The sequence below is a fragment of the Paramormyrops kingsleyae genome, chromosome 7 (genome assembly GCF_048594095.1).
Source record: "Paramormyrops kingsleyae isolate MSU_618 chromosome 7, PKINGS_0.4, whole genome shotgun sequence".
Lineage (NCBI taxonomy): Eukaryota > Metazoa > Chordata > Actinopteri > Osteoglossiformes > Mormyridae > Paramormyrops > Paramormyrops kingsleyae.
In genome coordinates, this window is record NC_132803.1 from 9,350,774 (window position 1) to 9,374,697 (window position 23,924).

The 23,924-nt window shown below is 46.5% G+C and overlaps 1 protein-coding gene across 5 annotated transcripts; it reads right to left on the reverse strand.

The window, feature by feature from the left end:
- Positions 1–556: 556 nt before the first annotated feature.
- Positions 557–19,137, reverse strand: LOC111842028 (calcium-binding protein 1-like). 5 transcript variants are annotated; one of them, XM_023808253.2, is made up of 8 exons: positions 10,683–11,697; positions 6,615–6,770; positions 5,351–5,381; positions 5,034–5,177; positions 4,014–4,123; positions 3,161–3,235; positions 2,737–2,809; positions 557–2,020 (listed from the first exon to the last, which is right to left on the reverse strand). In XM_023808253.2, exons 1-8 carry the CDS (start codon positions 10,725–10,727, stop codon positions 1,995–1,997), a joined length of 660 nt encoding a protein of 219 aa, XP_023664021.1. In that variant the 5' UTR covers positions 10,728–11,697; the 3' UTR covers positions 557–1,994. The 5 variants fall into 5 exon arrangements, with proteins under 5 accessions (XP_023664021.1, XP_023664020.1, XP_023664018.1 ...); XM_023808252.2 differs by having other exon boundaries at positions 557–2,145; XM_023808250.2 differs by lacking the exons at positions 6,615–6,770; positions 10,683–11,697 and adding an exon at positions 18,037–19,137 and having other exon boundaries at positions 557–2,115.
- Between the last annotated feature and the right edge of the window lie 4,787 nt (positions 19,138–23,924).

Below are 23,924 nucleotides of genomic sequence, written 5' to 3' on the forward strand. Positions count from 1 at the left end.
TGCTGCTTGGGAGACTCCACACCGGGCTACATGGTTGGATGAATGCATTTGTAAGGTTCCCCATATTTGTCATTTCTGATTTTGAGTTACTTGGGCATGATTGATGTGTAGGGTTTTGCAGGTATGGTTGTCAGACCTGCATTGCTAAGATAATTATTACCACTAGATGGCACCACAACCCTCTTGGTCAGACAGCAGGGCCTGTTTCCATGGTAACTCAGCTTTTTGTACTGTACTTCTAAGAGTGGATGTCATTGAACATTTTAAGCAAGTATGAGTTTCTCATGGCCTAATGCCTTTGTATATTAATTTAAAAATAAATATACACAGTAACTCTTCAGGCCCGCCAAACCCAACATAATAATCATTATGATTATAATTAAGTAGGAATAACAGCAAGAATATTAATTACTCACTGTTTGACATGCAAATGATCTGTTGTCACTATCTGTAATAAAAACCAGCCGTGATGCAGACTCTGTTTGAATGCAGGAAGACCTCATGGGAACGTTGCCGCATTTGCATAATCGTAAGGACAGAGTCACTGACTCCCGAATTCTAGATTAGTCTTTATTTGTATTTGTCCTGTTATAAGAATAGGTTATTTCTGTGTACCGTAGGTGGTCTGTACTGCTGGCGCATGCATAGAAACAGGAAACTAACAGATAACACATGAAAAGTGACTACTTAAGATGTTTCACGCATGTACAAAAACGCAAAGCGACTTTTCCATGCTCAGGCACAGTAGAGAGCTACCTGAGATAGCTCTGACTGCAAACTACTACGTCAGGACTGTGAAGTTTAACATGACAGACGTACTGCTAAAGGTCACGTCGAAAGGCCATCCCCTCAGGAACTCGCACACGCATCGTCATGGAACACGTACATTCGATCACATGCAGCCATTTCACTGGGGGCTGTTCAGGTAGACTGGGCCGCAGCCTGAGGTTTGTGCCTTCAGATTGTGGTCCTGTGCTTGCAGATCTACATGTAACCATAGTGACAGGCATTTGTGGATCAGGGAGCAGGGTCTGCCAGTCTCCGGAGCAACTGAGGTTAAAAGCCTTGATCAAGGGCTCAACGGTGACATCACCCCTGGGATTTGAACCTATGACCTTCTTATTACAGGAACAGAATCCTTTCCCATATAGAGCCACACAATGGCCCCATGCAGCTTTATGTAGATGTTGCACTGATCCAGCATGAACCCAGTGTAAACACTGATTATATATGTCCTGTAGATATTTAATTCCTGTAACTGATATCTCATATTTATTTGCTGTATTTACCATGATTGGAGTCTCTAAGGAATGGACAAATATGTAAAACATTATGCAGAGTAAATACATAGAAATTACAGTTGTAATCTCACTAGCTTGAAATGTGACACCTCACTCATTGAGTGTATTAAAAGGGACAAACATTTAAACGACATTGTGGCTATGTGACAATTAACATTTAAAAGAGGTATTTCTCCTGTCAACTCTTGGTGGCTGTGCTCCCCACTCATGTTACCTACCTCCTCCCCTCCATCTGCTAACAAATAAAAGCGGGAGATGCGTGTCAGAGTGACCGTTAAGGTCACTGCTCCTCCCAGTGCACGCACAGTAGGGCACGACACCTGTGGTCTGGAAGCACTATTGCTGGAACCTTGAACACACAGTGGTTTTCCACACACGAGGAGGAGTGAGGAGGCGCAGGGGGAGGAGTCGCTGCCCTGCTTGCCTGCCTGGTCTCCGCATCGGCCTGGTCTGCTGGTCCACCCACTGACCCAAAGAGCGTGTGCAGGAAATGGCTGTGACATCACTCTTGCCTGGGTCAATAGTTCGCAGGTCAGAGGTCAAAGTTGAAGGTTCTCTCTCCTAGTACAACTTTGGGAAGGGGTGGGGGTGGGGGGGTTCAGTTTACGGCGCTCACTCCTGCACTCCCTCTCTCCATCCTTTGCCGTGGAGGCGATGGGGTCCGGCTCTGACGTTCCAACACTGTCCCCAAGTTCAGCGGGACATCATCCGGACAAACTCTGACAGGGAGGCGAATGGGAAGAGCGGGAATAGATAAACACGGGCGGTCAGCTCTCTTTCCTCCGGCAGGTTGGACTAGACCACGTCGAGATGGCTGGCAGAGAGAAACGGGGGCACCAGAAGACTGTGGAAATAAATTACCCTTATAATATAGTGAGATAAATTTTGATGGGTCGAGTGTGAAGGGGAGGCACAAAAGCGTGCACGTAACCAATCCGTCGGGTTAAAAAAAGATCAGCTAAAAAAAGAACATTTTCAATCCTCTCTCTGCTCGATGGCAGAAGTGAGAGATAATCTACGAGGCGACATAATCCTCTGAAAAAGGGGATAATCTGACAATTATACAGTCTTTAGCTTCCCATCTTTTTTCTATGCCTGGACCGCTAAACATTCTGTGTTTGCCATCAATCGTTCAACAGGAGAGGCACTGAAAAGCAAACATTAATAAATATATCTGCTTTTTCTCTCCATTCCAGAATGTCCTCTTTACCTTTCCTTAACCCTCCCTGTCATTTTTCACTGCTTGTTATGGTCCCGTGTTGGCGTCTGGAGATGTGGGTTTTTTACTGAATAAACTGAGGTTAAATATCTCGCTCGAAACAAACAGCGTGGGCCGCCATAAAACCTGAGCCTGAGACTGTTCTGGTCCCAAGTTAAGCTGCTCAGCATGTGCTGAAGGTGACGTGTCCCTGACAGAGACGGTGACGAGCCTCACCCTCAAAGTCCACGTGGCCGTCCCCGTTCAGGTCGATGTCCCTCAGAATGTCTTCCAGGTCTTTGTGGCCCACCTGGACAAAGAGGCGCAGGGGCAGGGTTAATGACACTGGCTGTCTGCCTCCATGGGGGAGGGGGGCACTAATCAGTCAGTCAATCAATCAATCAATCAATCAAGTCAGTCAAATGTGGTTTATCAAATTACAAGCATATTAGCTCAGTTTGCAAGCAAGGAGTGTTAAATCTCTATACCGATTTTTTTCTTTTTCAAATAAGACCGGTAAACAAGCAGAATTAAAAATTCCAGTACTAGAAAGAGATGCAAATAACCCAGGAACTGGCATTTATTAAACAACAAATAAAGTCAACCTTAAACGATGCAGAAAAATGCTCACGGATGCATGTGTGGGTACATACGATCTCACCTGCTGACCGAGTAGCTTCTTCATAGCTTCTCTGAGCTCCGCCGTGCTGATTTTACCGTCACCGTTGGCGTCAAACTGCCCGGGGGAACAGGGTGAGGGTGAGGGGGATGGGGGGGGGATGGGGGGGGAGGAAAAAGACAGATGGTGGATGCAACAGAGGTGAGTACAGTGACAAGCAAGGAAGCGCCTGAGCGTACCCCAGTTACTGTGCTTTTAGGAAAGAAGAAATATATATGTGAAATAATACATATAAAATAAATTATACTGTGTGAAATAATGCGTATATAACGTATATAACTGAAGGATGTGTTCCTGTCCTCCCATGACCCTGCATTAGATAAGTAGCTTGATGAAGGATGGATGGATGGATGGATATAATTTATATAACTAATGAGTCTGAAGTCCCAATGAAAAAACTGGTAAAGTCTGTCTTCGCAAAAGTATTTTTTATGTCAATGGAGGCAAGACTGAACACAATTTTAAAGATTTACCAAATATTATTATGATTTCAAAAGTATTCCTATAGTGTTGCAGAGGGAATTTGCATTATTTTGAAATTGCTAAATCACTGATAACGTGATCTGGCTGCAGAAGCGAACGCCTGTGCTATTCCCCTCCCGTCTTCGATCCATATTCTCCCCCGACCCCACCCCCGTTAGAAATTAAATTCAATTAAAAGGGGCTTAGACAGCAAATCCAACAGCCGGAGGCACAGTCATGCATGTTAAACGGCCGGACACCCCCCTCCCGATGGAGCAAGGGCGGAGCGGCGAGGGCATTGGGGGCCGTGGATGCAGAGGAACGTCAGAGCGGCCTAGGAAAGGCGGGACCCCCCCCCAGCTCGGAACACTACCTCCTTGAAGGCGTCCCTCAGCTCCTTGACCCCGATCATGTCTGCCGTTTCGGCCAGCAGCTTGGGACCCATCAGCTCCACGAAGTCGTCAAAGTCCACGTGACCCCCCACTGCAGATGGTAGGAGCACCGAGAAGCGAGGACTGCGCTCAGAGGGCTGCTGCTTCTGCATTCCCTCTCGGGCGTACACACAGGCTTCCATGTTCTAAAGCTCCCCAACAATGAAATGATTCCCACCCCCAACCAGCAAAACATGAAAACCAACAAGGTAGTTTTTGCAGAAATGGGCATCTCTTCCTTGGGGGCGTCCTGAACGTGTCTGCCGCTTAGGTCCCCTTCTCAGCACAGACACATGACTAGAGTTGCACAATTCTGGGAATTTTCAATGTTGGAAACTTTCCATGGGAGTTAATGGGAACATATGGGGATTAATGGCAATAAACTGGAAATTCGCAAGATTGCAGGTTAACCCATAACAGGGAACTTAAATATAGTTTAAAAAAATATTGACGGCACTAATAGTGGAATCAATGTGTAACCAAGTGCTTGTGAGTAATTACGTGTACATAAAAATAAGCATCGGCATCAAAATACACTGCTTATAAGCCATATTCTATGTTGCATTACTCATGCAGTTTGCTGTATCTGACAGCTTGCGTGGAGTTCTATATGTACAAAATTCCCCCGCTTACCTCCCCACGGAAAGTTTCTGCCTCTGTGCAACCCTACTTCCCATGGAAAGTTTTTGGAAATTTACCAGAAATTTTCCACCCCTTTGACCCAAAGGGAAGGGCTACAATTTATGGGCACTCCAAGGAATTTGAACCCACAACCCTTGCATTGTTAGCACAACGCTGCACTTGTTACACCAGTGTTTCCCAATCTGGGCCACAGGAGCCACCAGACAGTTCACATTTTTGCAAAATGTGGGCTGTCTGACAAGGAGTTTGGAGGGAGCAGAAACGTGGACCGTCTGGGAAACACTGTGCTAAACTACAGGAGCTTGTACATGGCCACTCACAGTTCATGTTGATCTGCTGGCTCAGTTCTATCAGCTCCATTTCGGTGGGCATGTACCCCATGGTCCTCATGCAGTTGCCCAGGTCTTTACAGCCAATGAATCCATCCTTGTCCTTGTCGAATTCCCTGAAAGCCTCCCGTAGTTCTGTGAGAGAGGGAGACGAACACTGTCACTTTGTTTCACCTCGGGGTGGGGGGGGCACGTGCTGGTGATGGACAACTGGTCTACAGCCATTTGCTGAATGGCTCCTCCACATGAAGGAGTCCCTCTCTGCGCCACCCTTCAGCTCCCCACGGCGATAGTCTCTCAGCACTCACCATCCAGCTCCTCTGGTCGCAACTGCCGGTCCTGCAGAGGAACAAGAGAAATGAGGGACCATCAGTGAGGTTCCTGCTCAGTCCTCCAGCAGCAGCGGAACCAAGAAGCCTGGAATTTTGCAAGTCTTCTCTCTTGTAGATTCTGTGGGGCTATCCAAGGCTTACCACTCAGCTAGGACCATCTGCCTGACGCTCACATCCTACATGGGTAACACACTGGTCTCCACCAACCCTATTGTTTGGACGCTAATGTCCCTGATCATTCCAGAATGTTCTCTAACTGCTTCTGGATCCGACACCTGACCGGTGCAGCATTCAGGTTCCTGCTAAATGATTTATTCAAACTGCGCCAACTGTTTGAAAAAATAAATGGTGCATGTTTAAAATTTCACTCAGGACTCAGTCCTGTGTCCCAGAGTCTGATAATTCAGCTGAATGGATGCTTCCCCATCTCTGTTTTTTTGGCAAAGGGGGAGAGAGAAAATCTCGGAAGGGGAAGCGTCAGACCAGGAGATAAAGCTCTCATAGACACTGCAGGATTTGGATCCCTGCAGCCGTTTTGCCCCACGTCCGTCACGCTGGCTCTTCGTGGAATCGCTGAGTATGGTGAGATTGACTTGCCTCCTGGGATTTATTTACAAAGGCCGTGGTAAGGAGACAAGGATTAATATGAAGAGTCTTCCTCATGGAAAGCAGAAAAACAAATCCTGATTGCTGGACGAGGCATTTCCTGACAAATCAGAGGAGTTAGAGTGGACAGGTTACACTTGGACACAGTTCCAAATAGATTCCAGTGGTTTTGGGAGGAATTACCATGGAAACACACAAGTTACATCACAGAGATACACAGGTAACATAGATCGATGATGCCTAAACCACATGATAATGAGGTCATGAACAATTTAGACTGGCAAAAGGATGAACTGCATTACATATCTGTTAAATCCACCTGGTTACCTCTCTCTGTCTTGAGCTCTCTCTTTCGTTTCTCTCTTTCACATACTCTCTATCTCTCCATTCATGCATCATCACAGTACCCAAGGAAACTTAAGTTTTTGAATTTCATTTGAATTTGCACTAAAGAGAATGAGTATGAAAGTTTCTACCGTGTGACTTTTTGTGTGACAGAAAGCTGATACTGTCTGTCCATATGAATCAATGCTATGAATGTTCTTGTGTGTCAGTTTGTGTGTGTGTCAGTGTGCGTGTGTGTCATGGCTTATATTCTGCGTGAGTGTGTGCATGCCCGCGCAGACTTACGTACAGCCTGCCGGCTCTCAGCGAAGCCCTTGCGCAGGAAGATGCAGGCGGGGCCCAGCACGTTGTGCATTAGCGTGCAGTTCTGCGCCAGGGCCACCAGCGAGTCCTGGCAGGCCCCCGTCTCACACGAGCGAACCACCCTGTAGCTCCTCTTCTGCTCCTGGGCCGCAGTTTGGGGTTAGAGGGACGGCCGGTTACACGCGGTTCGAGGCTAGGCTGCGTTGTGCAGGTAGCGGGGAATTAGGGGGCGGGGTTTGGAAGGAGGGAGCTGGGGGCGGGGTTTGGAAGGAGGGAGCTGGGGGCGGGGTTTGGAAGGAGGGAGCTGGGGGCGGGCCCGTCCGTGTGTGGGCATGAACCAGTCGCTCTGCTGGCATGTCAGGGTTTCATGCTGGGACAATCAGCTCCCTGTTGAATGATATTTCCTAGCCAGCCCCTATTATTCCTGAAGAGCTACTCGCTCACACCAGGATGAATCATCTCTTACGCTTCTGTGGCACCTTTCCCTCCTGCTTATATCATCTGCAGTAGCCAGACTCATACCTAGTGGGGAGGGATCGGTTAGGATCCATCCTCCTGTCCTTCAGATAAATTTAGCCCAACCTGTGATCCGAAATGTGGTCCTTCCCAAACTTCGCATCCTACCCAGCATTCGTGTATCTGCGTTTCGTCTACGCAAAGACAACAATCATTACCGCCCACCTTCGCGTTCATGACAACTGCTACCTGAGCCATGAAGGATATTGTTTTTCCGTTCATCACAAGGAAAAAAAAAACCTAAGGATACGAAAAACCTACAGAGTTCAAAACTTCACACACGAACGAAACAACAGCAACATCCACGAGTGATTTAGCCAGCAAACTAGCGCATATTTCCCCTCATGAGTGCTACACATTAGCCCTTGTGGTGTAGTTGCGCACTTATTCGAAATGAAACTGCAAATTTTAGAACAGATAAATGTGTGGCCCAGTTTTTTTACGTATCGCCAATTTGTTGTGACTAAGCAGTCAGCCGAACACTACGTCTGCAGTGCACATCGGAGAGAAAAACACTAATTATACTGTCATTGACCGTATGAACTGTAATATGTAATTAAGTCTGCGATTTTCAGGCTAAGTCTGACTGTATCTGCAACTTAAAGACAAAGAGAGGCAGCAACACAATCAAAAGGTGAGGAAAATACATTTATAACTATACATTGTAACTTAATTGGTGTCTTTCGTTTAAGATGATGATGGATACTTTGTTAGGGTACAGTTGTTTCCAGATATTATCCTGAAGGTAGACCACCTTCCTTGTATAACATGCTACTCTAACTGTGAAACATTACATAAGTGTTTATTCTATGGTTATATGTACAGAGTGTTTTCCTATAATAAGACCCGATGTTTTTGCCTTGTCCTTTGCTGCGAGCATCTTGTGCTCTGTACCAGAGCTAAACAGGTCCCCTCCGTTTGGGCTACTATATTTTTGGATGTCATTATTTACATGTAGGATGCAACTAAACAGCAATTAAGCCATTAGAGAGGATAGAAAGGGAGGAGAAATTATTTTCGTCATTTCTTTAACTCGCTGCGGGAATTAACAGAGAACAGAAAGAAAGGCATCCAGCCATTTCATTGTAATGGTTAATTAGCCAATAACCCAGAGCAGATAATCTGCAGGTCAATCAAAAACAATACAACATTTATTGCTAATGCAGTCAGAGCACAGTGGCCTTTTCCCTTAAGGTTAAGGCTGAATGAAGTCCACCTTTCTGCTTGAGTGAGTGACATTTGCTTAAACACCAAACAAAGTAACGGAAAACTGTTTTTTTTTTTTTATATAAAAGGTCCTTCTCATCAAGGGTCTTCATCCATCTCGAGGCTAACTGTGAACTGCTGACTGTTAAAGGCACGGACCATGCAGCCCTCCTAGGCTTTTAAAACCTCTGAAGGATCTTGTTCAATGGCAGCAGAGAGGTTAAAGACCAGCTCTGCAGGGGTCCATAAGAGAGTAAGTCATCTGCACCGCGGCCGAAGCAGGAGCCCTCTACAGAGTAGAGAGAAAGTGAAGCGACCAGCACACTGTGGTTAGCTGTGGACCAGAGTCCGTCTGTGTCCATGCTCAGCCCTGGGGAGGCCCTCCCAGGAAATGCCCACTCTATTCACACCCCAACTGCCCTCACGTCCTCCGTGACTCGGAGGCTGGTCCTGTATCTTGGTTACTCGTGTGTTACTAACACAATGGTGGCCAACCCTCAAAACAAAGAGACACGAGGAAGCGGTACTGAAGCGACAAAGCCTCAGAAGGGATGGGCACAATGGTGAAGGACCCGTAGCTGACCGACGCTATGCCTGCTTGGGTAAGCGTGACATGAATTCTGCAAGTAATGACCAATCGACCGGTCTAAACCAGCAGACTGACTGGTACATAGCGACTGATTAACCCTGACTACTACAGACAGTCTTTACAAGATACAAACTGACTTTGGCTCTGTGGTCATACCGCTGGACTCACAGACAGACCCCACCATGAAAGCGACTTTGCCTGCGGCCCAAATGCCACCTTCCCGAACACCCCCTGGGCACATGTCACCCGCACGGTTTCTCCGGCGCTGGATCTCTCGGACAGCGAGCCTCCCAGGATGCGATACGTCAGCAGGCGATGACAAATTTACAGTTTAGCCCAAATCGCTAGTAATCGCTGCGCTTATCGCCGTAAAGAAAAGAAACCTCCGCGGAACATCTCCACTTACAAAAAAACCCAACTCCTGCCAGATTCCAGGCTGTCGCCCAAAGCCGCAGGGGCTGCAGGACGCCGCGCCTGACAGCAGTGCACAAGGGCACGTCACCAATGGTGCACAAAGTCCCCATCCTGACGACTCCCAGCTCAACGTGCAGTGGTGCTGAGTTTCCTGCAAGGAATTAATTCCACGCACCCCCGAAAAAAAACAACGCGATCTTGCCATCTTTCAGAGGCAAAGGGGAGACGTCTGACTCAATGCGATGAAATACGAAAATGTTCCCCGCATGTGTGGCAGCTTTTTGAGTTTTCAGCTTCACAGGTTACTATCAGTCATTGGAGTCGTCCTTTGTCAAAGGGCCGGCTGACCACCCATCTGTCCGTCCATCCTTGGTTACTAAGGAAGGCCAATGTGATGCAGCAGTGCATGATGGGACAAGCCTACCAGGAGATGGGGATGACAGGGCCTCAGGGCGCCTCACCCACCCTCCCGCCTGTCCATGTCTCCATCTCACATCCTCGCAGCGTTTCTAAACAGTAGGTCCCCTGGGACTGTGCAGCCAGCTAAACGAATGGCTGCGTAAGACACCAGAGTGAAGGCGGATGTAAGCGGGTACAAAAGCAGCATGCTGTGCTGCGCTGCGCTGGCATCGATTCCGTGGTCCCCTCCATGCCTAAGGTGCTCAGGTGGACCCAGGGTACAGTGGCACCTGCTGGAGCACCTGGCCTAACAACAGGTCCGTCAATGAAAGGGAGATCCACCTTCCGGCTAGGCTGGATTCTGTCCCCCGACTTGGCACCAGCGTGGAGTAGGATCTAGATCTCAGCAAACTCCCCCACTCCCACTCCCACCCCACACATGCAAAACACAGCTAGCAAGAAAAGTGCAAGAAGCATCTACCGTCCCATCAAACATGTCCCATCACGGCAGGCAGAACATCTACAACAGTGTGTCCAGAGACAAATCATCTAGAGTCACAGAAGTCATGGAAAAGGATACATCCATAGCGTTACACAAACAAGACGAGCCTCTCCTGCCGTAAGTCCAGTCCAGTGTGGTGCAGAGTAGCTAAATGACTCCTGGTCCAACAAAGTGTTTTAGTGTCCAAAGGCAGACGACTTGGTCCATTCCGATCAATTCCAGGCCCTGGAAGATTGATCTACAGGACCACATCCTGGCAGAGAGGAATCCGACGCACCATGGAGCGAAACCAATCTTGCAGGTTATGTGTCAGTGCAGTCCACTCGGCGCCGGACACACGGACGGTGGGGGGAGGGTGGGGGGGGGGGGGGGTGTAGGCAGGTGGTTGGGGGGGATCATGCACCGCGACACATCACAGACAGGCTTACCTCCTTAGACAGTTTTCTAAGTGGAGACTTTACGCAGTTGCCCATAGCTGGGACGCTCTCTGCCGGTCTGCCGTCTCAGCGGTGTGAGTGTTAAGCGTGTGTGTGTGTGTGTGTGTGTGCGTGCGTGTGAGCGCGCGTCAGAGAGAGAGAGAGAGGGAGAGAGGTTACAGCGGATGCGCCGGCATGCGCTGCGGGGTCTCTCTGCGGGGCATCCCGAAATTTTGGGGAGGGGGGCCGGAAAGAGGGCAGAGGGGATGGCGAAAGGTGGGGAACGGCAAAGGAGAGAAAAGAAAAGTGAAGGGATGAAAGGAAGGAGGGAAGAAAATGAAACCTTAAAAGGATGGTGAGAGGAATGTGCAGTGTCCCGCATGTGATGTGAGCCCTCGGAGCCGAAAATGCAAGATTGCTTATTAATTTGCAAATACTCACACCCGCTGCCTTGCTCGCTCTTTTTCCCCTTCTCACTCTCTCTCTTTTCCCCCTCTCTCTCCCACCCATCCAAACGGAGGAGCTGGGTGACACAGCGCGACTCATTTGGACAAGCATATTACCCAAAGAGGCAGAGACACTAATCTGAACACACACACACACACACACACACAAACAGCATGCACACGCTCCTTCACGCACAGGCATGTGTCGCGCGGCTAAAAATACTCGGCACACGCGTGCGGATGTCGCCGCACGCTGTTAGGGGCAGCGCCGGGATCGGCGTCAAACGTCGCGGAAGGGATTTGTGGATATTAACGTCGACGGGCGCCCGGCCAGACTTTGAGCCGCTTAGCCGTGTTCAGTGCACGTCGCTCAGGATAAACCATCCGTCCTTCTAACAGAGCAGCGGGTCCAGCAGAGGGTGCGAGCCTCCGCCATCCACATGGTTGGTCGACATCTCGCTTAGTGTCCATTGTTCCTTCCCTCCACCAAAAATCAGTCGTTTGACCTCCCGGACTCCTCCGCCATGCCATCTGTCTTTTTCTCTCCTTTTCTTCTTCCATATTTCTCTAGTTTTTATGGCTTCCCCCCTCCCTTAAACCCCCAGCTTCCTCACCCACTGCAGCACCCCCCCCCCCCCTCATCGGAGCTGATGATTCATCTTGACGATGAGCGACCCCCCCCCCCTCCCCTCCGACCCACAGGCGGCTCGTTGTGAACCTCAGAATGCATCACAGATCAGACACACAAGCCATCCGATCGCATCACGTCAGCACTGGGGCACGCCCCCCTGGCACGGGGCCTCCTGGTGATGCCCGCATGCACACGGACCGCAGACGGGACAGTCGGGTCACACGGTCATGAACGCGTGCGCATGCATACGCTCACAGGAGTGATGATGTCTCATGCATCTGCACAAAATCCACATCTTCATGAAATCATATATCATCCCACAAAGGCGCTATGCTAAATTCTGGAAGATTCCTGCACACAGGTGCACACGGATGTGGGTATGGGGGTGGGGGGGGGTGGGGGTGGGGGAGGAAGCTGGCAACTAAAATAACATCGGGTTTTGTGATTGTGGGATGAAGATGTGAGTTCAAGGATGATCCCATTATGTTCAATGACCCATATTAGGATGGGGGGGGGAAGGGAGGCAGGGCCCAGGGAGAGGAACCAGGGCTGTGGGGCAGGGGGCAGTCTCCCACTCCCCTCTGAGTAAACAATAAGACACATCTGGAACACTGAGACCACCTCCCCAGATAGCAGGGGAGGAGGGTATCAGGGCTGTGATGAGAAAAGAAGGATGAAAGAGGTAATCAAATATGAAGGAAGAGACAGCAGTAGTGACAGAAAACCAAGAGCTGGACAATGATGTGTCGGGTGACATTTCCCACAATGCACCAGTCACTGCTCACTTTCATGCAAATCTGTGTGTGTTTGTACGCTTTTATATTACATATAAATAACAAAAATATGTGTGCTAATGTGGCCCATCGGGGCAATACTGATTATTCACTAATTGTGTAGAAGAAAGCTAAGATGTTGCAGGAAGCTGCACATCATTTCTGCTCCACACAAGACCAACTAAAAAACATTCCGTGGTTTTCTGGGCTGGTGTGATTGGTGCAGGTGTATTTGCTAAAAAAACAAGTCATGCAGAAACTTCTAGGGCAAGTGAGTTTGGTCATCTCAGCCTCTCGGATCAGGTGAGACGACAGCCCCAGGTGAAGGAATAGGCAGGTTGTAACACACACACACGGTTCATACACATTCACTGTCACATATTGGGTTCCTGCGATGTGTGTCAGCACCTCTTTCTACAAAAAGGCTCAAGATGGCTGAACGACAGAAAGTGGATTACTTGCAGAATTCACCCAAGCTTTTACAGTGTGTGACACTCTCGCTGTCACTGCCGCTTCTGCTTCCTCCGTTTCTCTTTCCGCCCCCAACACTGTCTTTCGTCAGTTGTGTCCTCATCTCCCTCCCTCCCTTCTCCCTCTCTCCCTCCCTCCCTCGCTTTACGGCAAGGTCAGTCTGACCTGAGCTGGGGCTGAAAATCGAGTGCGAGCATCAGAAGACAGAGAGACGGGGAGAGAGAGAGTGTGAGAGAGAGAACGAGAGAGAGAGAGAGGGATGGAATGAAAGGTCCAGTTTCCTCTTTTATATTGAGCTCTCTGCTTTGAATCACTATATCTTTCTCTGGTTAAATCTTGTCACAATCTACATGTCCACTGTGTGCTTGCCGCCTCAGAGCACAAACGTTTGCACAGCAGGTAATGTGAAAGCTGAGCTAGGAGGGAAAAGCGAAAGAGGATAAACAGAATGGAAAAAAACACAGCGAGACGGTGGCCATTCAGCAGCCCCTCTCATTCCATTGTCATTCTCCATATTAACTGTAATGTCGTTGCTGCAGGAGTTTAAAAATTGGCTGTTACGTAACTCGCCATAAACCATGCAGTACCGCAATTATCATTCTTTCCTCTGCCACTAGGTGGAGCCACAACAGATCTGCTCACGCTACCTGAACAACTGGCAGTCCGATTAGCCTGCGCTGCTGCTGGAAAGTGACATGACGTCCCAAAACGGAGCGGGAGAGACAGCTCGTCCAGGACGTTTCAGCTAATAGCTTAAGGGTCCGGCCATTTTCTCTCATGCGGTTGAAGTTAAGGCTGCGCAAAAGATGCTGGGTTGGCGGCCGCAGGAGCGGCGCCGGTGTGCAGCAGAGACGCACTCGATCAGAAAGTGCGGCGTCGGAGACTTGCTTCTAATTCTCACTGGCTTAATAAGTTGAGCTCCAGCTGTCTAATATCATACATTTTGCGGATAAACACTACTGCTTATCCATCTGTTATAATAACATCATCATCCAAAGCCTCTTCGCCCCCCCCCACCACCCCATTCGGTCCTTCACCGGCCCACCAACGATTCTCAGTCAAGCTATCGGACTATACATGGGAGTCAGCACCGAGGCTCATTCTGCCAATTTTGTATTTCGTATTTTTTTTTTAATTTTGTCATTTGCCAGCGCACTTTGACAAGTGGGAAGGGATTGGAATAATTTTTTATGAGAATATAAAAACAGAACACTTGGCTTTGCTCATCTCTGCTCTAATCGGGCCTTGGGTAGTCTAGATTTAGCAACCGGTACCGCAGAATCAAAAATTTTGTTCATGAAAAAGCAATGCACATTCCTTCATATGAGAAAAAACTGGAAATGAATACAACAAGCACATGCTTACACACCATTTGCAAATTCTTGTCACTCTTTTTACATGTAATCTAACGCCTTACAACACGTAAGTGTAATAAGGCGATTATAATAAAAGTGAAAACAACAATGAAAAGATGCTTATCGTGTACAGAGATCTTCTGGATTTGTACTTGAGTATTTTTAATTGTTTCTACGTTTACTTTCACTTCGCTACATTTCTGAGCCAAATAACGACTTTCTACTCTTCTGCGCAGCCATGGCGGAGGGCGAGGGGTTTCGTTGCTAATTCACCACTTACAAGAGGTCTAAAAGTACTGGCCTGCAAAATGTTTACAATTCATTATTGAATCTGGCTCGTAGACCGATATTTCATTTTCCATAGAATAATAAAGCCTTTCTGCTAATCTGCGCCAGCACAATCGCAAAATTCCATTTTTTTTCTGAATAAAAATAAAATACTGTGCTCCACTGTAAGATTGCTATATTTTAACTTGACTTGAATGAATTTATAAGGATAGGCTGTTTTTTGTTTTTCGATCGATGCATTTAAATCTATAGTAGGTCTTCTTTTCACTTAAGCACTTTTAAAACTTTTTTCACCACTGGAAACCCGCTAAAAGCAAATAATACAAACCGTTACAGCTAAGCTTATTGTTAATGTGGAGTCTAGGTGACAGATGTGCACGTGCTGTAGGGGAGTCATGCACTTAGCGACTGACCTTGGATCAGTTTGGCTGTTTGCTCTTGAAGATCAGGGCAAGGATGTTAACAAGAGCAGAATTAATATCAGCACCCTGGCCCAAATTCTATTAAAATTGTAATAACAGCAATAGTGATATTGGAAGAAATGGTTGATAAAATCTGTTAAAATTGCACACAGTGGGTATTCATCTCATATGTCCTCTAAACAAACGGTGGGGGTAAACATATTTACATTTATCTGGCATTTATTTGTTTAGCACACACTTTTATCCAAAGCCACGTACAATCGAGAAAGCAGGGTTAGGTCAGACAGTCCCTGGTGGAACTGGGGTTAAGCTCCTTGCTTAAGGGCCCGATGGTGGGATCAGTCAGCCTGCCGCGGGCCTTGAACTGGCGACCTTCAGATCAGAGATCCTAACCCAGGCAGCCGCAGGCCACTCCATTCGGGCTACTCGAGAACCTTAAATTATGTCACTGCAGCAAAACAAACAGCTAAACGATTTAGAGTACAAGTCAATGAACAAGCTTGAGTAGATCAAATCCTCCATACATTTATGGTAAATCCTGTAGTCCTACTTTCCTGCACTATTGTTCGTTCTGGTTAAATGCAGGAATTTCCATTGTTTATTTCTTTTGTGTGACCTGTTTTTTTTTTTATTTAAACCAACCGGACATTTTTAACAAGGATCCTCATTTTTGTATCTGTGGTTTATTTATTTTGTAAACGGAGGGATGCATTGGTGTTGGGATCTGCTTTCCGACTGAGTGAACCTTAGATCCGACTGGCGAAGTGTGCTATCAGTGTCGGTCTGACCCAGGACCCAGCCAGCCTCGCCCTGGATCTGGCACTGTTTGGGTTTATTTATGGGGGTGCATTAGTTACTGCTCTGATGTCGGCCGGCTGTTTCAGCAAAGGCTGATGCGTGCAAGAAGAAGCCATGACGAACTGACATCTCGGTACATCACGTCCGCTAACGTTGGCGGCCATATTCACCGTCACCTGTGTAATGCAAACATTTGCCATGTTATGTTAGACCCGTTCAGCTACGCGGCCATAAATACAGAACAAAGTGGCTCAAGGCTCCATTTACATAAATGACGCGGGGGAATTTTTAGACTAATTAAAAGATGCTCGCGTTTGACTTCCAGCATCAGCGGGGATGTAGTGGATTGCGAACAGATTAATATGTTTTTGCAAATGACATTCTTGTAAATATTTTGCAAACTGCTGGCAAAGTGACAACTGACAGATGGAGGGCCTTCCACATGACTAAGTTAATAATAAAATGAGTCAGACCTACACTGGAAGACATACTGTCACGATGCTATTTATAGGACTAACTTATATTTGGTTATATACGGCATATATATCACCTATAAGTGACTCATAGAAAAGAAATGTACGACAACTATTTTCTAATATAATGCCTTCACTATTCCAATAATTTCTTATATCATTCCACAATCTTTGAACAGTCTTGGCTATGAAATGCCACTCATTCATAAGCTTTACCTTTCCTCCGTTCCCATGAAACTATCAAGCCTTCACTCTCCACTGTCTTCTGCTGAAATCGGATTGTTTGACTTGTTCTGTAAGAAGAGTCCGACTAAACAAAACTGGCTTAATGTTGCTGTCCAGGCTCATTTATTAGCAAGACACGTCCAGACTTGCCGAACACAGCGGCTGGTATAAGAATAAGGGTGTTAAGAGAAGTGGCGCCAGATTTGTTTACAAATTGGTATCAGGAAAACACGCATTATTAAACATAAATATCAATTTAAAGCTGAAGGTTTTCATTTCAATTAACCTATTGTGCTATTTCCACACTGTCAGCAAAAAAGGGTACAACTGTGTTACTGTTTTGCTCCCCAAGGTATAAATAACATTAATGTACCCCCAATGGTACAGAAATGTCCCTCACAGTCCATTCATGGACCTTAAATTAGACTAAAAGGTACATTTACCTAAAGCTAGGGTACAACTGGCTGACTCTTAAGGGTACAGCCCCAGTGACAAGTAACTTTAGGCCAAATCAGTAATTTTTTCTGACAACGCACCTAATCCAAACGTACTGTGGTTTCAGTCCACCAACTGCCAGAATAAAATTAATAGGCAGTTCACGTTAAATGTAGATCGCCCAAAAACACAGATGATATCCGACTCACGACCTTCAGCACCTCAATTCTGTTATTCTTCTTAAAATTAGCATCCGATAGCCAGAAGTTTGCATTAGCCTTGTGTGGACTTCAGGTCCTCAGTACCTGGTATCACTTACGGTCGCCCTGTCAATAGCTTAAATATAGACACAATATAAAATATCACATAAGTAAATAGCTGCATTTATTTTGATTGGGAAATATTACTATGTACCCACGTGTTGCATTAACCATTTCTGGGACTGAGTAAGCTGTGTTTCTTTTAGCATAATTTGTTAACTTGAATAGCTTGCTGTTAGAGCTTTCTCAGAAAACCGAACCCATAAACAAAAATTCTTCAAGAGCCCAAGCTGTCTGTAAAGCAGGCCTATGTCCTACACGTGTTATTGACACTTAGTCTCAGATAAAGTTCTGCGTGTAAGCACTGACATAGAAAGTTTAACTCTATAGCCTTCTGTATTCCTCCGGTCTGATACCTAGTCTTGTACTGTATCATTCCGTATTATATTGAGGACGTATTGTGTTAGTATTGTCTATGCCGCTGAACACTGTGCCACCCACACAGCCTGCGCAAAATAACTTGAATTTGGTCACAGACGGGTAATTCATGCTGTAGCCTAAATAGAGGTGGGCGCTCGCTCGCTAAGATCCATGGTATGTCTAAAGCACAGCCCATCTAGTGTCCGACTAAGCAGCTTACATTAAGCTCACGGTAAACAGAACATAAAACTGTGAACCAATTACGCTGCCCCAACTGGATTTCTTTGATCTCAAATCCTGCCTTTGCAAAACTGCTATAAATGTAATTAAATATTAATAATGCATCAGCCTTCCCAGCGTGAAACTTACTTGCCCATACACCGAGTTGACGATGGGGTGCAGTTGGGACTCTGAGAGAGGTGATGCCGCGCTCGATTTCCCCGGTTTGCTGCAGGAGCGACGCGCCGAAGCGGAGACGGGAGAGGACGAGGCGTCAGTGTCGTACGTGGTCGCGGTGCCCGAGTCCCTCCTGGTTCGCACCTTGGTCTCGAAGAAGGCGGCTGCTTCGTCTAATCGGCTGGACAGGGACGGTGTCGGGGAGGGTGTCCCGCTTGACCGGCGGTCGCTGCAGTGATGCACCGGAGACGGATCTGGCCGCGAGTTATTGTGATGGTGGTGTGGATGCCTTGACCGCACACCGTTCTCCCTGCCGATCCGTCCGACACCCAGTCTTTCCTGCATCTTCTCCCGACTGTACCCGGGGGTCAGCTGGGTGTACGGCTGTTGGGACGGCTCTTTGCTCTCTTGTCTGGCCCCGCCATCTCGGAGTTTGGGGTGACACAGTGGTCGCCGGGCACTTGCGTCGCACTCGTCCGGCCAGCATTCGTCCTCGGTTGCGCCGCTGCCTGCGTGCGATGTCGCCCGGCGTTCGCTGCGGCGACCGGCGATAATGCGCTCCGGCCGGAGGGCCACCCTTGCGCTTGGTTTCAGCAGGGATGTCGTAGAGTCGCTCTTGGGGAGCGTGGAGCTCATCGCTGCCGTACTGCGCGTCTCCACACACTGTTCTCACCTCTCAAAGGAGGTAGATTTTTTTACGTGGGCTTTGTGTGCAGGTGCAGATCATCGCACCGGCGTGCGATCCAGCGTCCGGTGTGACTTTATTTGCAGTATGGTAATAGAACTACGACTAGTAGCATCTACCCTTTAACTCCATAAGACGGAAAAAAAGCGGCTGCAAAGTTTGAAACCTCACCTCCAGAGGTGGCATCCATCCAGCCGCCTCGTTCCGGAGGGCGCCTCTATTCCAGCCCAGTGCAGGTGGGAGGCATAGATGGCAAATAAGTACCGTCACTGTAGGAGTCGCCGGTGAATTTCGGTAGGCCTGCCTACCTTTGGAGCCGCTTTCTATGTGTGCGGGGAGTTGTCCTTGTTCGGCGCACTTCTCCATTCAGTCCCATGTGACTGCAGATTTTAATGGCCCGTTTAAAAGCACAAATTAAAAAGGAAATTAGTCAGCTAGACGCAGGCTCTATTTCTGAACTAATTGAGAGAGCCTCCTGAGATTTAAAGCCACCTTTCCGTGTGTGGCCATCTGCATGAAACGGGAAACTTGGTTGAAAATGAAGCCTGGTATGGCATGGAAGCATCTTGTTTCCACAACGTTTGTCCTTCCGTTTCAAATTATTATTAAACTTAAAGAACAACGGCTGAACTTTGGCCTAAAGCTTGAAGAAGTGTATAGAGGTCAAGTTAATTAGATCTAATCCTCTCAGGGTTATTGTTGTCTCATAATTATATATGTTTGAAAACTGATATTATTGACTCTTAGAAAAACAACACGTTTTGTGTATAAAAACACAATATTGCCTATCTTTGCACGTATCATCAGGGATGGCATGGGGGTTGAAGTATATCATCCATCCAGCACAGAGCCCAATGGGGACACCCTGGATGATATGCTAGTTTAACATGCATAACTTCAACATGAACACTGGAATGACTGCCCTTCCACTGGTAGGCTAACAGAGCTGTACTTACAAAGGCTTTAAGCAAACACTTAAAATACTGGCTATAAGTGCAAGTATAAATTACCACGGTTTTTCTTTTTTTTCTTTTTTTTTACTGTATATACACAACTTTATTAGCATAATGAAGGTCTAAAGGTCAAATGAATAAACTGTAATTAGGCCTAGAGTTTACATGGCGGCTTTATCTTCAAAGAAGTATTCAATTCAAATCAAATCACTTTATTTACCCCCAAGGCAGTTAAAAAAAGCACATGGAGTAGCACAGCAACCAATCACACATGTCAGTAAATGTAGAATAAAAAGCACATGCGCACATAAAAGGCCAGGTGCATTGTTGTCAGGCGAACCTTAATGCTATGTGTTCTAATGAAGTTCCATTAAACGTTCCGTTAATAGTAAAGCGTGCCAGCACACAAGCGTGGCCCGTAGTGAAGGTAAGCTGTACCATGGGGAGGCAAGTCCTGTCGTGAAAACCAGTTTGATAGTCCCTGAAAGAACCAGCATGTGATGCAAGCAAGGCCTGCGTTCCGTGCCTTGCAGCCACTTGAAAGGGGTTCCTTCCGTAGGCCGTTGTCCCTCACCCCCACTTCCCCCCCTCCCCATCCTCTCTTTCTCTGGGGTGATTTTTTCAACAGATGCTCTCAGGTCCTGAGTGAGTATTATATAACAGCAATCTCCCAGAACTTCCCCATCTTTCCACCCTATTTTTACTAGCTAGTTTTTTTTATACACGCTTGAAAAAACACTTGCAGTTAGTGACAGAAGCGCATATATGATTTATACCTTTTACTATAAAATTATAAATGCATAACTATACGCTCAGATTGTGACAGAATATGAGTTTTGTTAGAAATACTTTTTAAAAATGTGAGCAGTGCATGTGGAAATGTAGTAAACACTAATCGATTAAATTGTGCCAACACTTTTATTTTAACAAGTGGAGCTTCGGATTTAAGCTCCTCTTGTTACTTGAGGTATACTCTTTATTAATCAGTTATATGTCAATGCGCCACAAAGCCGGAGCTGACAGGGGGGGTTAGTGGGAAAAAATTGAGAGAGAAAGTGAGAAAGGAGAGAAAGGGGTGAGAGACAGTAAAATAAATAAATGCATAATAAAAATAAAATAAGGAGGGGGGTCAGAGAGAGAGAGAGACAGGGAAAGAGAAATAATACATAACAAACAGTAGAACAAAAAGGAAAGAGTAATAAGAGGACAGCTTCTGCATCTTGCTGCTTCACACCGTATCATCACATCAGCTGCTGTATCTGAAAGATAAGATCCAGGGACACACACAAACAGAATACACACAAAGAAACCAGTGGTACCATTATGACATGGGAATGTGCTTGTGCCAGTATCTGCTTCTGGAATTAAATACGTTAATACCAACGAAAGAAAATAAATATATACAGTAGGCACAAGCAGACCACCAGGAACACCGTCCAAACATTGTCATACCCGCATCCGCATCCGAGAGGAGGGAGTGGAAGCCACACACCAACCCCCACACACACTCTCACACACACACACACACACCCAGACAAGGGGAAAGAGGGATAAAATAGGGGAAGAGAGCCCCAGGCTCTCGTGTGTGTGCGTGTGCGTGCATGTCTATGTGTGTGTGCGTTCTAAGTGTATGTGTGTGCGTGTGCATATGTACATGCATGTGTGTGTGTACGCATATGTGTATGTGTGTATGTTTGTGTGTTGTGAGTGTATGTATGAGTGTGCAGGTTAACATGGAATGATTCCCAGTGTGTGTGCGAGACCACAACAACGCCGCCCCGGGGCCCCCAGGCGGCCGGGAAAGCCCCGACGGGTCACGGACCCAGCCGCCCCACAGTGGCCAGGTACCCGTTTGGTTTCTTCAACTCAATCCAGTTTTGGTTTTTATCTCATTCGCTGAAGACTAGATTTCTTCATGCTAAAATACCAAATGTCCCATGGAAGCTTGTAAAGATAAATTATTTTTCATGAAGGCGTTAAAGATTCAAGCATCCAGGACAAAAAAATATATAGCAATTTCAAACTTTAGTAGCGATTTGCACTAGACTTTAGGCTGGGCATTTCCTGACCTCCCCCCAGGCAATGAATCAGGACCCGTCAAAGGACATAACAAAACAACAACAACAACAACAAAACGTAAACCATTCTAGCTTTGTTTCAGATGCCCCACATCTCCTAGTTGCCGCCTTCACAGTTTCTCAGTTTTTGCTTAACTCTCTTGCCTTGACAGCTGGGTAAAATTCCCGTCATCGGACCCCAAGCCTAAGACACCGTGATACCATTTGCTCTGACCTTCCTGTACATCTGCAACCAAAACCTCCAGGTCCAAAAATACCTACTAACATGATTCATTTTTTCACTGGGTCACATATCTTTCATGTGCAGCCTTTTCACATCCAAGTCTGAATCAATGCCTTTGTAAAAACCAAAAGACACAGACAAGATTGTATAGGATTTCGTCCTTGTCAATACTGCATTTTACTGGTGCTGATGAGATGCATCAGACAGTTTTTCTACCCGACTACCAAATTGACCACAGTTGTTGGCTCAATGGTTGGATGTGATGAACCCAGAAGAACTAACACGAAAAGGCTGCAGATGACATTATCCAGCCCAGATGTAAGGTCTGGGTGGACTGCAATGATCCATCTTCCTAGCTCTTCATTCCACGCCCCCCCTCATAAGCCTGCCCCTCCCCCAGCATCCATCCCGTATCAACTATCCGGGTAAAAGGTCACATTGGCTTGACCTATTGTTCTCGCTGTATTGTAAAACACAGGGTAATGATCTGTGAAATCATAACGGACTCAAACTGGGTTCAGTAGTGCTGAACCCAATTGTGCATTTGGATCTGAGTACAGAAAGGGATGGAAACCATTTTATGGGAACCTGAAAACTAGGAGCCCCCTGAAGATAGAATTTTCAGAAGCTATATTTATGGATATAAGATAATTGGTCGTTTAAATTCTAGTTATTTGTATTTTTACCAATAGTTTTGAGGATAGACAATGTTGCCCCCTGTCACATCTGTAATGAACTAGTCCTACCTGATACTTACCGCTACCCAGCTGGTGGTTGTTTCACTGCCAAATGAACCGGCACAGAGTAGCCTCAGAGAAAAAGATGATGGCAGAAAGATACAAGACTAATGTTACATCTCCTGTGTGTGTCATACTCTCCCGCTAGAGTGGTAAACGGACATGGACAGAACAAAAAGAAACGAACATAAGCAAAAATTCAAGACTAACCTTAGACTCAGGGTAGACTAAGGAGACTAAGGCATAGCACCATACAGCCCCATAGGGGGCGCCCTACCCACATCACTCTAGGGCCCCCAGAGAAGTTATTCCGCACCTGACCTAGAGGGGGATGCCAGTCTATCTCAGGATCTGGAGTAAGCGGGCGTGACGGACATCTGGTGAACATGCAAAGGATAAATAAATAAATAGGGGTAAAACTAAACATGACTTTATGTTCTGCATTAAAAGGGCCCAGTTTTCCCATTTTACAGAAATGGCCTGATACACAGGGTGGCTATGGACAGTTAACTGTTCCTGCAGGGCTCTGCCTAAGGGCATCGCTTTTCGCACCTTCCCGCTGACCATATCGTTCACCTCAATTAGCGTCTTTGGAACAGTTTGTTCGTTATGAAAGATTAATCAGCTGCAGTTAATAATGAAGGAGGCACTCATCTGTGGCTAATGAGGTGAGCGAGGCTTTTGAGTGCCTCGATACCTCGTGTCGTCTGAGCGCTGCTCCAAGCCCATGTGGTGTCTTGGCACCCAGGCAAACTTTACTGCTGCCTTTGGTGGCATTTAAGAAATATTACCCCCTGGCAAGTTTTTTTGCATGTTTTTTGTTCAATATCACAATTTTATAGACACAACGCGTAGCATTTAACCTACTGTGCACTATAATCACAGGATAATCTTTTTTCAAAATGTAACCTACTTTACTTAGTTAAGCATTGCAGCACGATGCACAGTCAATAGTGCAACCTTTCATAAATTAATACTGAAAACTAATTCAAAGCTCATTTAAAATTTATGACTTTCTCCAGTTCTTACTTTCAATTCTGTTTTCCATACTCATCTCTTATATTTCAGTCTGTCTCACCTTTCACTATTTGTGTTGCTTCTTTGTTTCACTACCCATCTTTCCTTCATCTACCGTTTTCACATTGTTTCACTTTCTCGGTTCCATGTTCACTCTAACCATCCTAT